Raw genomic sequence first — 17521 nt, 5'->3', positions numbered from 1 at the left:
TTCTTGGCAGTTTGTCTTCTTCATAGTTATGTCCTAAAGTTAATGGTTTCATAGATTTGATGAAATACAGCATTGCAGGAGCTAGGTTGCATCCTGAGGTTTGGATTTCCTGCTTCTGGCCCCTCCTAGGACGTTTGGTGAGCATCTCACCTCCTTGGAGTGGCGCTGCCCAACCCTCTCAGGAGGGACTACTTCCAAGAGCCCCGCTGCATGGCGGCTCACACCCTCCTTCCTTTCACACTGAGCCCTTCTGCCCTCAAGGGACCAGATACAATGCTACAGCCTTGCAGAGATTAGGAGCCAGAAGTTATTTTCTCCTTATCCAACTGGTTTATTCAGAGGATGTATTAAGGTATCTCTTTATCCTTAAACTTTCCAGCACTTTTTAAGAGCAAACTTTCAAATCATCAAAACAGACTGTAGACCAAATATTGGAGAGGCAAAATGGCAGGAATGGTGGACACGTTTGGCTATTTCATATCCTTAGTTCCCAAGAGCTACTTTATCCACATTCACAGAGTACTTCACAAAGTTGTTCTTAACTGTGTCAATGGTGAAGTTTAATGAAAATTAAATTTGGTTTTAAAAATTGATTTTTGAGTGTGTAAAATAGTTGTCTTTTGTACATTTGTTAATGATTTATTATTGTAATCCTCTTATTTTGTATTTTAAAGCTGTTTTCTCCAGTAAGCTTCTATACCTTGTTCAGATTTTAAAAACTGAAGTGTAACTTTTAAAATTGTATATTTGCAACTAACAGTGGGGGAGGGGTGGTTACAGACCATTTAATCTGTATTAAGTGACTTTTTTTTTTTTTGGTTTCCAAAATAGTTTCCAGTTGGCTTGCTACTTTTATTAATATAAAACATTAAAATCAAAATTGTTCTTCTACTGTAATATGATTCAGTACAAAAGGCGCAAGAAGTGTAACAGAATTGTATCAGACCTTGCCCCATATTTGTCTTTTTTAGTGCTGGGATTGGAAGAACTGGGGTTCTTATTACCATGGAAACAGCCATGTGTCTCATTGAATGCAATCAGCCAGTTTATCCACTAGATATTGTGAGAACAATGAGAGACCAACGAGCCATGATGATCCAAACTCCTGTAAGTACTACATGCCTCATGTATGAGTGTGCATTCTCAACGTGATGGTTTTTGTTATCAGTATATATTTCAAACCATACTTTTCTCTTTTTAATTCTCTGCCAGGAGCTAATAACCTTAGCACAAGGACCAGCAAATACTGCCAATGAGCCAAACTCGCCACTTGTGTTTATAAATAAAGTTTTATTGGAAACAGCCAGGCATTTGTTTACATGTTGTCTGTGGCTGCTTTCACATTACAGTAGCAGAGTTGAGAAGTTGCAGCAGGCACCATGTGATTGCAAACACGAAAGTATTTGCTATCTGGTCTTTTACAGAAAATGTTTGCTAACACCACCCTATCATGCTAGTTCTGAACTGCCTAAACAGGTGCAGAGGAGGAACGTACCCTGGGTTACTTAGTCAAATGGAGTGCTGAGAACGATAGTGTCCCTAGACTGGAGAATCTTGATAGACCTGTTTTCAGTGAAACAGCTGTGGGGAAATTGCCTTTCTTTTTTACATAAGAGCTTAAATTGCAACAACAAAAATCATCGACATTAAGCTACTAACTTACTATATTCTATACTGACTCTGAATTATGTTCCAAGAATCAAAAGAGGAATCATGGAATTTTAGAGTTAACGCTAAGATTATTTTTTATATTAAGCCATTGTGAAATGTTAGCACTGTTGGTGGCATTAAGGTTACTGAAGTGAACTGACCTATGTGGTAAGTGCCTGTCATTTTTTTAGCTTTTAATTGTGGAAAATTTCAAACATACACAAAAGCAGACAATATAATGTAATCAACACTGTGTTGCATACTCAGCCCCAACACTGGCTGTGGTGTTTCCTTCATACTGCCACCTGTTGTCTGCACATTTGAAGCATACCCTACACATCATATTGTTTTGTCCATACATATATTTTAGTGTGTCTCTCTAAAAGATAAGGAGTGTTTTTTTCTTCTAAACAAAACCACAATACCGTTATCACACCAAAGTATAATTAACAGTAATTCCCTAATATTAGCAATAGCCAGTATTCAGATTTCTGGTTGTCTCATATAAATCATGTCTTTTTAAACTTTAGAACAGCTTTATATAATTCACATGCCATAAAATTCACCCTTTTTAACAAGTGTACATTGCACTGGTTTTTTTTTATATCCAGTTTGGCAACCATAATTGCTATCTAATTTTAGCATATTTTCATCACCCCAAAGAAGACATCCTGTACCCATTTTTCCCTGTTACCTTCCCCAAGCTTCCCCCAACCTAGCCGTAGGCAACCATTAATCTACTTTCTGTCTCTGTAGGTTTGCCTATTCTGACTTTTCATGTGAATGGAATCATATAATTTGATCTTTCATAAATAATTGGCTTCTTTTAATTAGCATAATATTAAAAGGTATATACATTCTGTAGCATATATCAGTACTTCATTCCTTATTCATTGAATAGATACACATTCATCTGTTGATGGAAATTTACATTGTTTCCACTTCTTGACTATTATGAATAATGATGCCATAAGCATTTGTGTATATGTTTTTGTTTATAAATGTTTTCATTTCTCTTGGGTATATACCCAGGAGTGGAATTGCTGGGTCATATGGTAACTCTGTTTAACCTTTTGAGGAACCGTCAGACTGTTTTCCTCAGCAGCTGCACCATTTTGCAGTCCCCTGGCAGTGTGTGAGGGTTCCATTTTCTCCACATCATTGTCATCACTTGTCATTCTTTTATTTTAGCCTTCCTAATGAGTATAAAGTGGTATCTTGTGGTTTTGATTTGCATTTCCATAATAACTAATGATATCAAGTATCTTTTCATGTGGCCATTTATTTGTATACCTTCTTTCGAGGACTGTCCAAATCTTTTGCCTGTTTTTCAATTTGTTTGTTTTATTGTTGAATTGTAAGAGTTCTTTATATTTTCTGAAAACAAGTCTCGTCTCATAGTTCTATGGTTTGCAAATGTTTTTGTTTATGCTATTCTTTCACTTTCTTAAGTCATTTGAAGCACAAAAGTTTTTAATTTTGATTACATCCAGTTTTGTTTGGTTTTTAATCACATACACTTTTGGTGTCATAGCTAAGAAATCATTGCGTAACTTAAGGTCACAAAGATTTATTCCTGTTTTTTCTTCCAAGAGTTTTATAGTTTAGCTGTCACATTTAAATGTCAGATCCGTTTTGAGTTCATATCTGCATGTGGTGTGAGGTAGGGGTCTACCTTCATTCTTCTGCATGTGTATCTCCAGTTGTCTCAGCCCCATTTGTTGAAAAGACTGTTCTTTCCCCATGAATTGTCTCTGGGTCCCTTGACTGCAAATGTAAAGGTTTATTTCTGGACTTTCAGTTGTATTCCATTGATTTATATGTCTGTTCTTATGTTAATACCACACTGTCTTGATTACTATAAATTGGTAATAAAATTTGAAGTCAGGAAGTCTGTATCTTGCAACCCTGTTCTTCTTTTTCAAGACTGTTTTGGCTACTCTGGGTCCCTTGCATTTCCATATGAATTTTAGAATCAGTTTGTCCTCTCTGCAAAAAAAGCAAGACAGGGATTGCATTAAATCTATAGATCATTTTGGGGAGTGTTGCCATCTTAATGATATTCCGTCTTCAAAAGCATGAACACAAAATGTCTTTCCATTTATTTATGTCTTCATTAATTTCCTTCAACAGTGTTTTGTATTGCACAGTCTTATCATTCTTTTGTTAAATGTATTCTTAAGGTTTTTTTAGTCTTTTTGGTCCTATTGTAAGTGTACTTGTTTTCTTGATTACATTTTAGGACTATTCATTGCTTGGATATAGAAATAAAACTGATTTTGCATATTGATCATGTATCCTGCAACCTTGCTAAAGTCATTTATTAACTCTAATAATTCCTTAGGATCCTCTATATACAGATTATGTCATTTGCAAATAGAGATAGTTTACTTCTTCCTTTCCAGTATAGATGCCTTGGTTTTCTTTTCATCTTTTCTGGCCCTGGCCAGAATCTCCAGTACAGTGTTAAATAGAAGTGGTGAAACCACACATCCTTGTCTTGTTCCTGGTCTTAAGGGACAGTTTTCTGTTTTTCACCACTAAGTACTATAAGGTTAGCATGGATTTTTCATTAGTGCCTTTTATCAAGTTCAGAAAGTTCCCTCCCTTACTAGTTTGTTGAGTGTTCTCATGAAGAAAGGGTGTTCAGTTTTGTCAGGTGCTTTTTCTGTATCTGAGATGATCATGTAGTTTGTGTCTTTTATTCTATTCACATAATGTATTAGATTGATTGATTTTGGGGTGTTAAACTAACCTTGCATTCCTGAGATAAATCTTACTTAGACATGGTGTTTAATTCTTTTTATATGTTGCTTGGCTTGATTTGCTAGTATTTTCTTGAGGTTTCTATATCTATATCCACACATAATAGATTTTTTACTTTTAATTGTAGTAAAATACAAAACGTAAAATTTACCATCTCAACCATTTTTAAGTGTACAGTTCGGTAGTATTAAGTATATTCACACTGTTGTATAACCAATCTGTAGAACTTTTTAATCTTGCAAAACTCTATAGCCATTAAATCCATTTTTCTCTCCCCCAGCCCCCGGCACCCACCATTCTATTTTCTGTTGCTGTGAATTTGACTGCTCCAGATACATCCTATAAGTGGAATCACACAGTTTTTGTCTTTTGTGACTGGCTTATTTCACTGAGCATAATGTCCTCAAGAGTCACCCATGTTGTAGCATGTGTCAGAATTTCCTTTCTTTTTAAGGCTGAAAAAAATACTTCCTTGTGTGTATATACCACACTTTTCTTATCCTTTCATCTATTGATGGACATTTGGTTTATTCCCACATTTAGGTTATTGTTGAATAATGTTGCTGTGAACATGGATGTATAAATATCTCTTTTAGACAGTGCTTTCAATCTTTTCAGATATATATCCACAAGTCAGATTGCTGGATCATATCATACGTAATGAGTTTTTGTTTCTGTTTTCGCAGTTTGTGTGACATCAGGATTCGAATATGGCCCACACATTTTGATTGGTCTGTGTGTCTCCTAAACCTCTTTTAATCTGTGTCTTCCTCCTGTGTCTCTCTTCTTTCTTCTTGCAGTTTATTCGATGAACAACACAGGTTGTTTGTGCTACTTGTTCTCCCATAGTCTGGATTTTGCTGATTGTGTTCCCAAGATGGTGTTCTCTGTCTTTTCCAGAACTGGTAAATGGATCTGTAGGTTGCAGCAGCTTCCTTCAGAGGGTACATGATGTCTGTGTCTTCCTTTTTCTGATGTTAGCAGCCTTGGGTGGTCAATGTCTGCATCATTAATTCATTGGGCTTGCAAAATGATGATATTCTATCATTCCTTTTTTATTTATTAGTTGGAATACTTCTTTAAAGAGAAACTTTTCATCTGCTCTTTGGTTAACCAATGGTACAGTCTGTATAGGAAAGACAAGATTAACACTTGATGCTTTCCCTTTATTTATAAGTTTTCAATATAATGAGTTGGTTCATTGGCCTCTCCAGGGTTGGTTCGTTCCCATTTCCTTGGGGCCAGTTCTCGGAATTGTGGCAGCTTATGTCATGGCTACAGCCTGGTCATCGTGTAGTTCACTTCTTCCACCTGGCGGGGGTTTCAGTATCTATAAGACAGCTCACAGGATACGGCTCAGAATATTATCTACAGCCCTTGAGGAGGAACTAAAGGTCCTTGACTCTGCTTAATGACTATATTATTATCCAGTCACCTTTGACTGTTTTCCATTGTTTCTGCATTTTCTCATTTCTCTGATTAAAGTTACTCTTTGGCTAAAATTTTTCCACAGACAAAAGGCAGGCTGAGGACATGGGGGGCATAGACCATAGGGCCCTGCTCTGTTTCAGGGCTTCCAATACAGACTCAGACCACAGTGTTTTCACTTACCATTTTCTGCTTATATCTTTGTCCCTTTTCTTCTTTAACAAGAATGCTGGTTCTCTACAATACCAGAAATGAAAGACTTAGCATATCCCAAGTCCTCATTTGTTTTATTCCACATTACCCAACAGCTGTCTCAGAATAACAAAATTAACACTACCAACAGTATCATTACCAAAAAGAATTTTCAATTCTTTCCACAGTTCTTTTTGCTTTGGGATATATATTCTACAGAGATACACAGTTAAATTACTGTTTCAAAGTCCTTTGAAATAGCTCCTCTGTATGTGGTTATGCCATCAACTAGATACATACATTGATATGTTTTATATTTTCAATTTATAGAGGCTTTTAAAATTAATGTTCTAATTATGGAGTATCTTTACATGGTTCCAAACTAAAATCTATAAAAGGAAGTATATTCTCTATCTCTCTCCTTCACCCTGTTCACTCCTTTCCTTATAGGAAACCATTTTTTTTATGATTTATCCTTCCCTTGCTTTTTTCTTAACATACATTTTGAGATAGTACATATTTGTATTCCCCCCTTTCTCTTATAAAGATAATATATTGTATGCACTTTTCTCTGCCTTGCTTTTTTTACTTAACAAAATATCCTAGAATCAGTCTGTAGCAGTCTGTAGACTTCTTTTCCTTTCCCCCCCATTTCATAGTACCGCACTTTGAAGATGTACCAGATTACTCACCCAGTCCCCTACTGATGACGATTTGAATTGTTTCTACTTTTTTGTCATTATAAGTAATTCCGCAGTGAATAGCCTCATTTCTGAATAAATATTTTAATTTCTTTTTCTAGTTTGTCTTCTGGATAGATTCCTAGAAGTGGAATTGCTGGGTCAATAGGTAAATCAATGTAATTTTGTCAGATGAGGCCAACTGTCCATCCATAGGGATTGTGGTATTTAACATTCCTACTAGCAATGTATGAGTGGGTTTTGCCGACAGAATATGCTGTCAAACTTTGTTTGCCAGTCTCTTGGTGAAAAGTGGTATCTCTGTGCAGTCTTATTTTGTATTTCTTGTATAAGCAAGCCAAGTGAGATGTTTGTCTATCTTTGTTTGTTTTCTAGTTTTTCTGATCCATTCTATTTTTTTATATTTTATTTTTCAGAGTCAATACAGATTTGTATGTGAAGCTATTTTGAAAGTTTATGAAGAAGGATTTGTTAAACCTTTAACGACATCATCAAATAAATAAGAAAGCAAAGGTCTGGGATATGTGTTGGAAAACTGCTTTCCATTATATTCACTGTGCCATAATACTGCTTGCAGGAAATGGCATCTAAACAGACAAAAAAAAAAAAAAAATGAAGAACTAACAAAAACTGAAAACTTCAGCACTGTTGCACTTTATGTTTCAAAAAAGAGTCACTCTCTCAAAATCTGTCATTCATGTGTTTGAAGACTCTTTCATGCTTTGCTCCAAACAAATAGTGAATAACTGAGTATGTTCAGGGTAATTTACGAAATCTTGTGGTGGTGCCATGCAGTCCCCTTCTGGTAGAATTGCCACAAACAAGGCTCAGAATTCTCATCGTCTCTGTTGTACACTTGTATCTTGAAAGCAAAAAGAAGTCAACATCAGGAGTCAGCTCTGGTGTTTCCCAGTGATTCATGTTCTTACTATACTGGTTACCAGATGTTACTTTTTAAATGTTAGCAATATCATTCTCAATATTAGCCAATACACTGCCTATGGATGCAGCACATCTTTCCCTACACTTCCTCCCATAGAGACCTGCTGTTTGGAAGAAGAAAGGTGGAATTTGCTTTTCCCAGGAAATGCTGCACATTGTCAATTTACCAGCATCTTATAGAAAGTATAAATAAGAATCTACAAATTTTTTTTTTTTTTTTTTTTTGCGGTACGCGGGCCTCTCACTGTTGTGGCCTCTCCCGTTGCGGAGCCCAGGCTCCGGACGCGCAGGCTCAGCGGCCATGGCTCACGGGCCCAGCCGCTCCGCGGCATGTGGGATCCTCCCGGACCAGGGCACAAACCCATGTCCCCTGCGTCGGCAGGCGGACTCTCAACCACTGCGCCACCAGGGAAGCCCTACAGATTTTCTTGAATTTAATAATGTAACTTATATTTATCATAAGGTTGGCTTATTCCAAATCATGTGATTTCACATACTTGATGTAAAGGAATGCATGCATTGTGTCTTAACCCCTTAAGTGCCTTGAGACGTCTTTGTATGTCTAATGAAAAGGCACTCCTCCTTTGACCCCACTAGGAGGTATGTATGTATATTGTACATTTACAGTTTTATGCATTTTGAATCAGTTCACATTTTTAAAAATAGCTTCTCGTATTGAGAGTTATGCAGTCAAAGAAGAGTAATGAAATTCTATTTCTTGCTCAATTCCTGTATTTTGCCACAAGAAGCCAAGATAATTTGTGTTCTACTGAGTGAACGCTCTGCTGCTATGGAATTATTCAAAACCTGCACATTCCTTTCCTGAGGGACAGGTATAACAGTTTAGCAGCTGAAGTTAAAAGATGCTTTATTCTTCAAATTTCTTATTTATTTTATCCCTGACTTTAGAAATAGCATCTACTATACACATTAAAGTTAAACATATGGAAACTCTAAACTAAAGTTAGAGCAGCTAATTGTGACTTGTTTCTATCACTAAGTAAATGATCAGCATTCATTTCATTTCTTACCAAGCTTTGTTCACACTGGTCTCTTGGTTGGCAGACCACAAACGAGGGATGAAACGTCATTGAGTGTTTCTAATTGTAATCCCTCAGTAGCTGAAATGAGGGCTTTCTTGTCATTTTTGTGTACAATTAAGTTGCTCCAGTTTATATATACTTATTAAGTTATAAGCATGTTAATATGGAGAGTTTTGATTGTCCAGCCTGATGGAGGATCTGATTCCCTTTGAGGATGTGTATATTCTCCTCTTCAGGTTTTTTAATTTTTAAGTCCTCAGAGAGATAGAACTTTGAAATTGCCCAATTTTAATATAAGTGGAAATTTTCTCAGCTATTGAAATGTTATATTACACAATTACTTTCTATGGATTATGGTTAAAATAGATTCACTTACTAGTGGTTTCTGAATATTTCTGTATAGTCTTGATAAAATTTACAGTTGAATGGTAGATATTTTGGACTGTCATTTAGTATGAGCGGGAGAATGTACATTTTTAAATCTTCAGTATAATCTAAATGATGTTATTTCAAATATTCAAAATCCATAATAGTAAATTTTAGGAAGTTAAGTCCTAAACATTAATAGCCAAGATACCAAATACATTACTGTATTAAAATATTTTACCTTTTTTTTAAAGAGAAAAGTAAGCATGACCTTTATGTCAAAGAGAAATTCTTGTATCTATTTCTGAATTTCACAGTCAAGACAGTATAAGATAGTAAATAACTCTGTACAGTCTTTTTTGAACATTCCGCTCTTTGCCAGCAGATGGATGTGATTCAGGCTGCTGTACAACATCATGGTAAGTTGGAAAGTGAAAGAATAAAATGTCAGGGATCTAAGAATTAATAAGTGTTTTGGCAGTAGTTTTTCACCTGAATTAAAAAGAAAACCTATCCTAACTATATGGACAGAATATGACAACCATAGATAAAAAGATAAAGTTATATAGACATAAACAGATAAATGTCATGGTTGGCATGTTCTTTGATTTAGGGCTCTGTTTACACTTCTGAGAGTAACTCTAATAATTTGTTGGCAGTGAGCACTTCTGCCTTTCAGTGGAAGCGCCAGGTCCTAACCACTGGACGGCCAGGGAAGTCCCTGCCTGAGAATGTTTTTAATCTGTTTGTCAATCTAAATAGGGTTCTAGGAATAATCCCAGCTTTCATACACCAAGTAGTTCTAGATTCCACTCATATCAATGTAATAGTGTGTAACAAAATGCCAGATTTCTTGTATCTAAACTACCCTCCCCCTCCAGCGGCCAGTTTCCCCCCCACCCCCCTGCAAGACACACACACACTCAAGAAATCAGTGCTGACTGTTATTCTCACAACTGGAAATAGGTATTGGTGAATCAAGGGGCTTTTGTAAATGCTAAGAAATGTTTGTAAAAACCTTTCCTCTCTGATTTAGGATGGTTTTACCAGGCTCATTTTCGGTCTTATACTGAACATCTGGTTTGTGTCAGCACTGTGTACATAGGTTGAGGAATATTTTGGAATAGACCGCATTCACAAGAGGAATACCTGGTAGTATTTGTTAAACCAGTGCATACATCCAAAACCGAGGCAGAGTAATTAGCATAAGCAACCCTTTCCTTTGTGCGGCCTGCCCAGCACAAGTGGGGGGGCGTTGACCATGTTGGTTAAGAGTAAAGAGAAAATTTACAGATTAAAAACTGACTTCAAGTGTGTAAGCTACGTTAAGCCATTAAGACAGTTACTTGAAGGTTTCAAGTGCTAATATATACACATAGAGATGCTTTTGTGCGATGATGCATGTGTTGCTTCACAGAGGCTAATACTAACAAACAGGGGTAAAGGACTGTGGTACCTGTAGAGTTGTTTATAATCTGTTGGCAGGTCTGATCAGGTATTGGAACAAAGGCCTCCCGTCTGCACCACAAGTACTACAACCTGAGCGCTGAAAGAAACTTGAAAGATTTTATCCAGTCTCACCTTCTATTCTTATAGGCAACGTATGTGAATATCATAAATTCTTGTGAAGTTTAGTCTATTTCAGTTCAAGAGTTATACTCAGGCAGTGTTTTTACTTAATAACTTGATGATCTTAGAAGATGTCATTTAATTTAGAGAACAAGTAGGCTTTAAAAAGCAATCCTAATTAGGGCCCCAACTCTGCTTGTTTAGGCTGATATACATGCAGTGTGAAAACATTCTGAAATGCAAATTAGAGGTCTAATTTTTAAAAGCACTTAAAACATAGAACTAAGATTTAGAATGTATGTCCACTTATAATTAAATAATTTATGTTCATAATGTGAACGTGCAGTAGAATTAAAGCATTACTTGTTTTATAATCTTATCGGAAACGGAGAAGGAAACAAGAATTTTTAACAATGTTCTATTTAATACCCGTGTTTTGAATATTTAAAGGTATTCTGATGGTAAGATTGCCAAAGTAGTTTTGAATTCATAAAAATTATTTATGCCACGATAATGTGGGAGATGTTTACACCTCTTTTATTTTGTAGTAATTATTTTGTAGTTTAGGTGAATTTGCATTTGTCACCTACATTAAGGTAAATATTTGTTGAAACCAACATCTTTTAATAATAAGAGGAGAGAGAGAAATTATGCCACAGCTTTCTTGTACGTAAGCTGCCATATCAACAAAGTAACTATATTAACACAGCTTACTTCTTCCCACATTTGCTTCAGCTAGCCAACCACAATTTCTGCAACCATTTTTTTTTTCTGGTGTTTCCTCTAAGTAAAATACCTGTTTTTAAAACCCACTGGATTAACTTCATCAAATATCAGAGTTACTGATCTGTTGGCAAAGATTTATTGGGGTCTCTGTGATCACAACACAGCTTGTAGCAACTGTTTTATAAAGTTTTTAGAAAATTGTATAGCGCCAAAGGAATTTGTATAATAACAAAACTTATTTGAGGGCTAACTGCGAATAGATAATTTCAGCAGTTTTATAGAGAGACCATGAAATTAATCCCTAAGTTGTACTTTTTGGGTTTAACTTACTTTACAAAATCTGCAACTATTTTCAACACAATGTTTTATTACACACAGACTTCATTTATTCTCGGCAGCAATTCCTACAATGAGCCTTTCAATGTTATCAAAAACAAGCCCTATTTCAGTGAGAAATGAGACATTTTATTTTTATAATCTGGGTGGAATTGTTGTGGGTAGACACCAAATAGTTATTTCTGTTTCCATATCTAAATTTGCTGCTACTTATTTGTATGTTTTTCTACTGCCGTTTACTGTTGATTTCTAAAGCTTCCTAGTCACCGTTATCTTTATGGTAGTAATCCAAGCTAAATGGGCAGCCAGAGGTAGAATCCACTGGGGTACCATCCATCAACATTGACTAGGTAGGGCTCAGCTCATAAATAAGTAAACCAATTTTTTTTTTAATTTACAAAGTGAAAGTTATTAGCAATATTGCAAGTTAAAGGCTACAATTTCAGGAGGAGGTTCTAATGTTTAACTTCCTGAAACCTTTTAAAATTTTCAGTACAGGAATGAAAATGTTTGAAAGCCTTGTAAATGCTCGTAGAAGTTTCAGTTAAACACTGTAGAATTTTCCTACCTATTGTTGCATAAATGATATAGAAAATATTTTTCTATGGACAAAAGATTGAAACTGTTAACTTCTTTTGCTTCATTGTTTAAAAAGGAAAAAATGATATTTGTATGTCTTTCATGCTGTAAAGAAATGAATGTATCTTTCAAATGTTATTAGAATTAAGACTTGATTCTAAGGATACTTTTTGTTTAAAAAAATGTTAGCAAGGGATTGAAAAGGAAAGGAAGAGTGTTTTCCACTTCATTATACAAAATGCAATTTTAGAAGAAAAATGTAATTTTCTTTATAAATAAGAGCAATCGTTATTGAAGCATATTTCAATATTTCAAATACCTTCTTTTTCACTTTGCTTTGTGTTAACTCTAGAAATTTTCAAAAAAATGTGTGCATACTGTTTTTAAGTGTAAAATAATTGAATTCTAGACTTCTGGAGTGTGTTAGGGGTACATGTGTTTGAGGGTAAGCGTTCTGCTCCATGCGTTTACCGTGAAGGAAAGTTCTCAGGCTTTGTCACTGTGCCGGCCACCAATGAGGACGGCACTCTGAGCGTGTGACTTCGGTGAAGCCAGAAAACCGTACCTAAGTGTCACCACAGTAAATATGTGCAGAGGCCCTGACAAATAGTTTGCTTTTTGTTCTCAGTATCTTGGACAGGTAAGACCACTGAGCCCAACTCTGACGTGTAGCGGTGGTGTCTTATATGGTTAAGGGTTTATTAATTTAGCTGAACAGAAGACAGAAAAAGCCTTACATTGTAAACCAACATAATTTGTTCAACAGTTTCTTTGAAAGGCAGTATTTATTATTCATCACTCACTAAGCTTGGCTCAGTGGGGCCTTTGTTATGTTGACTCCTACCTACTTCCATCCCTCCAGCTTAAAAAAAAGTTATTAATCTCCCTTTACGGTAGAGTCTTTGTGAAGTAAGGTAATCTTTTCCTTCATTGACTTTTGTTACAGTTGTTGAAGGATTAAAATCAGGCCCCCTCAACCTGAGAGTTTCCAAAATTTAGCAAATACTACTCCTGATAATCTTAACTAAAATGTCACATTGCTACATGAAGTTACCACCATGAAGCCATCAAGGAGACTCAGCCCTACTTACAATCTTGGACTGAAAGAGGTGCTGATTTGTGGTTTCACTAAATCCACTGTAGTCACACTTGAACCCGTTTTACCTTTTATTGAAAGAAGCTTTTTCATTTCTACTCCTGAATTGTAGTGTTCCAGTTTTTTGCCTTCCTGAGCAGGAAAATTTCAACCCAATTCTGGGAGTCTCTGGCACTCATCTTTTCCCACCCTTCAGTTAGTTGACAAGATTATTCATGCTTTCTTGTGTTCTGTAGAGTAGGTCAGATTTCAATGCTGAAATTGATTTCTTGAATTTCAAACAGCACTTTATTTCATGCTTACTACTGACTTAATTTATACATTTAAAGGTAAAATTTATCCCAGGAGTTTTGTAAATATGGAAAAATACAATGGATTAGCATGTAGAACTCATTGGATTGGACCCAAGTTTAAATGCTTTATGATCTCTTGATCATTTGATATTTAAAAGGTAACTTGTGTGATTTTAGCTTTGCCACTTTTTTGTAATTTATTTAGTACAATAAAGGCTACCCAGTTGATAGTCTTGCTGGACTCTGAGTTCTCTCAGCTAGCTTCAGCCAAGTTTGGTTCACTATAATCATTCTGCTTTGCATTTTTGTACATTACTTGAACACCTGGAAACCCATCTGTTTGGTTTTGAGTTGTATTAGGTGTTATTTAAGTCAGTGCTTCATCACCAGTAAGTTGAAGGGGGCAAAGTCCTGACACTTCGAATACATGTTGAGGGGCAGGATTTAAAAGACTAAAAGTTTACATTAAGCTGTTTTCATTTTCTGTCATTAGCATATTTCTGCTTAGGCAAATAAAAGCTGTCCAGCCTGGTGTTCCTGTAGCGTCAGGAAGTTGCAGTTACAATCCATATGGCAATCTTTTCAAATAAGAAAAGCTAGTCTTTATTTTCTACAGTGTAGGCTTAATTTTAGGACAGATAGTTTACTATATACTCATCAATGATATTTTTAAGTAGTAGTTTTAAAAATATTTCTATGTAGAGGCTGTTTTAATTTGGGAATTTTTTTTCTTGTAACAGGTGCTATATGTAAATATGAAGGGCAAAAAGTCATTTAGTTAAAAGTCTAGTTTATTTCCTAATTAAATTATGATTTTACATATTTGCTGCCATTTCACGTTTGATTGTACTGAACTAAATAGAATTAGCCTCTTAATTTTTTAAATTCTCTTTCCCTGTTTCACAAAAATAGCTCTTTCCATATGGTTTCCCATAGTTAGGAGACAAGCTTAGGGTTCACTTAAAATGTTTAAGCTTGAATTTGGTCAATACTGGATAATTTGAAATCATCACTATGCATTTGTCACTGCAGCTTACTGTGTGCTTGAAAGGCCTTGTGGATTTGTCTTAATTTCAGTGAAAAATTAGAATTCCTGCAATGAGTTTCATGTTAAAAAAAACCTATGAATACTAACAGCAAACAGGATAAAAATGTTGATTTGCGTTAAAACTGTTTTAACCCTAAGAGCAGTTTATGTTATATGAAATGCTATTATTATACATATTTTGTTGGCCATAATTCATTTTGATTGAGAACTAGTTGTTCAGGTTCAAACGTGAAAAAACTCTAGCTGTGACTTTAAATGGTTCAACTGCAAAATAAAGATGTGCTTTAGTAATTTAAGTATAGGAGTTTTGAAGATTATTTTATGGGAGTTTTTGTTGTTGGGCTTTTCAAACAGTGCTTCGTTTTTTTCATTAGTGGGTGATTATAAGAGACCAGGAGAATGCTAAATGCAAAATTTATTTCTAGAATTACTCACACGGTGGCTGTGTTTGGGGGTGGGTGGGTCAGTCAGGAACTAAAAGGGATTTAGAAGATTAAAGAATGTCTGATGAGAAGCTCCTCCTTCACTGTGGCCACTGCTGGATTCCTCTTCTCCCAGCCCCAGCCTCTCTACTCCGGGATTCCTACCCTAAGATCTTGTCAGTCAAAGTAAAGGACCTCTCTTCATGTGTCTGAAGCCCACTTGCCTCATACCTTCCCCAAGTGCAGTTAGGTATGCCATCTGTCATCTGTAAGAAAATTTCTTGGAGAAAATAATGTTTAATTTTATATCTAGAAATAAATTAAGGCAAAAGTAAATGCCATGCCTCTAATGTACATGATACTAAAACTTCACAAACAGTATAAGGAAGACTCAGGAGTTGTGAAAGCCTCTTTCCCATGCCCCGCCCCTAAGAATAGTACCCCTCAAACAAATGGCAACCTTAAATTTCGTGTCTTCTAGGGGAAAATGTTGCACAAGCATTTGCGCGTACATATACGTTTTGTTAAGTTCAAAGGGATTGTACAATATATTCTGCAGCTTGGTTTTTCATCTTGGAAGTATCTGCATACCAGCACACTCAGATCTACCTCATTCTTTTGACTCACAGCGTTGACGTCTATCATACGGATGGATATGCCGTAATGTAATTTCTTGATGGACATTCGTTTCCAGTTTATATACTCTAGAAACAAGGCTGCAGTGAGCATCCTAGTGCAAATATTTTCACTAATCATTGCAAATCTACACATAGGGTCAGTTTCTAGCAGGAGGATTGCTAAGCATTGGGCACCTGCATTTTTAAATGTGAATAGTTGCTCTCAGAGAAGATTATATCACTTTATGCTTCCACCAAACATAAGAATGTCTGTTTCCCCACATTCTGATTAGGACTGATATCAAACTTCATTTATTTGCTCATCTCATGAGAGAAATATCTTATTTTGACATACATTTTATTCATAAAGAGGTTGGATAGATTTTCATATCTTTATTGATCTCTTGTATTTCTTGTTCCCTAAATTCCATATCGATATCCTTTGCTCACTTTTACATCAGGTTGTTTAATGTTTTACTTATATGAGATGTTGGAAATTAAATTAGTCATTTGACAGTCATACGTGTTGCAAAACCTGTTTCATATGGTGTTCTTTGTCTTTTGACTATTTTTATTTGGGACTGGTGGGTATGACGATATTTTTAATACTTTTATAAAACAAATGTATCAATCTGCACCTTTAAGACTTCTGAATTTGGAGCATACTTGCAAAAGCTTTACTCTAATTCCTATTAACATTCTATCTGTGACTGAAGCTTTCTTAAGCACCATCCAAATAACCTACCAGTATCCTGGCACTCTGCTTTCTGCTCTTGTCCCCTGCTTGCCACCACTGACCGCTCTTAATTATGCCAGAGTTCTGCTAGTTCCACCAAGTGCGTTGTAAGCTTACTAAAACCAGCTGTGTTTATTTGCTAACCTACATATGCAAATTTACTTATCTTCATTATATCATTTAATTATATGTTACATAAGCCAATGAAACGTGCGTGTGAAAAGAAAAAGGGTCACATTTTCCCAAAGGCTTTATACGGGTGTCATTAATACTTTCTCAAAGTCTGAAAAGTGGTATGAACAAGACAATTATGAGAGACTAACAGAAAAAAATCGATATACTTGGGGTCTGTTTTTTGCAACAGACTAAGGGATTATAATTGGGCTCAAACACAAACGTATTCTTAGAGCCGGGCATGCACATAGCCCCGTGCACATGAGCGGCCTTCGAGATTCCCAGAAATGTGTCAGAGCTTTCCAGAGCCCCTCTGCACATCTGACTCCCCAGCTTTTCATTTTGAGCTCTGAGTTAGGTCAAAGAAAGTAACAGTTCTCTGGGAATGGGCTTTGAAGGAGTCCTGACTGTTCTGCCCCCTCAAGTGGCCCTTTGGCTCCTGGTTTTAAGGCTGCAGAGGAACTGGGGAGAGCAAGCTGAGACCCAGGCCCATTAAAATGCCGCAAAACTCATTGCTCTTACCAACATTTAGCTATTTTCCTTGAATAAACACCTCTGGATTGTTGCAAGCCTTTGCTTAATATCCAGAGTTTGAAAAAGTTAATTCTGACCATGTTTTTTGGACTTTTGGTTGCTTTTCTGGATCTTCCAAGGTCCCTACTCTGCCGTTTTCACGGGCTGCACTCAACTCCTTTGCCTTCAGACTCCTGGTCTTTCAACACATTCACCCGACTGTGTTCTGATTGACTTCTGGCTGTTGCCAGGAACCAGATCCACCCTCTGAGGATAAAGATTTGCTACCACTGCGAAGATCCAGAAGCCTGTGAAGTAGTTTCC

At 36.1% G+C, this 17521-nt stretch overlaps 1 protein-coding gene across 3 annotated transcripts in view; it reads left to right on the top strand.

Moving 5' to 3' along the window:
* The window catches only part of PTPN4 (protein tyrosine phosphatase non-receptor type 4), a 182338-nt gene extending 168423 nt beyond the window's left edge, over positions 1-13915 (top strand). For 2 of the 3 annotated variants that reach the window (XM_022565515.3, XM_089916981.1), the window contains exons 26-27: positions 972-1107; positions 7154-13915. In XM_022565515.3, the coding sequence (XP_022421223.1) occupies positions 972-1107; positions 7154-7240 (223 nt within the window). In that variant the 3' untranslated portion in view covers positions 7241-13915. Of the gene's footprint in view, positions 1-971; positions 6886-7153 lie in introns of all 3 variants that reach the window. The other variant, XR_016394200.1, reaches the window with a different exon arrangement.
* The last annotated feature ends 3606 nt before the right edge of the window (positions 13916-17521 follow it).

This window comes from Delphinapterus leucas, chromosome 8, assembly GCF_059928025.1.
Source record: "Delphinapterus leucas isolate spDelLeu-1000000601 "Yukka" chromosome 8, BTC_Dleu_Yukka2, whole genome shotgun sequence".
Taxonomy (NCBI): domain Eukaryota; kingdom Metazoa; phylum Chordata; class Mammalia; order Artiodactyla; family Monodontidae; genus Delphinapterus; species Delphinapterus leucas.
This window is presented reverse-complemented; position numbering and strand designations above follow the sequence as displayed.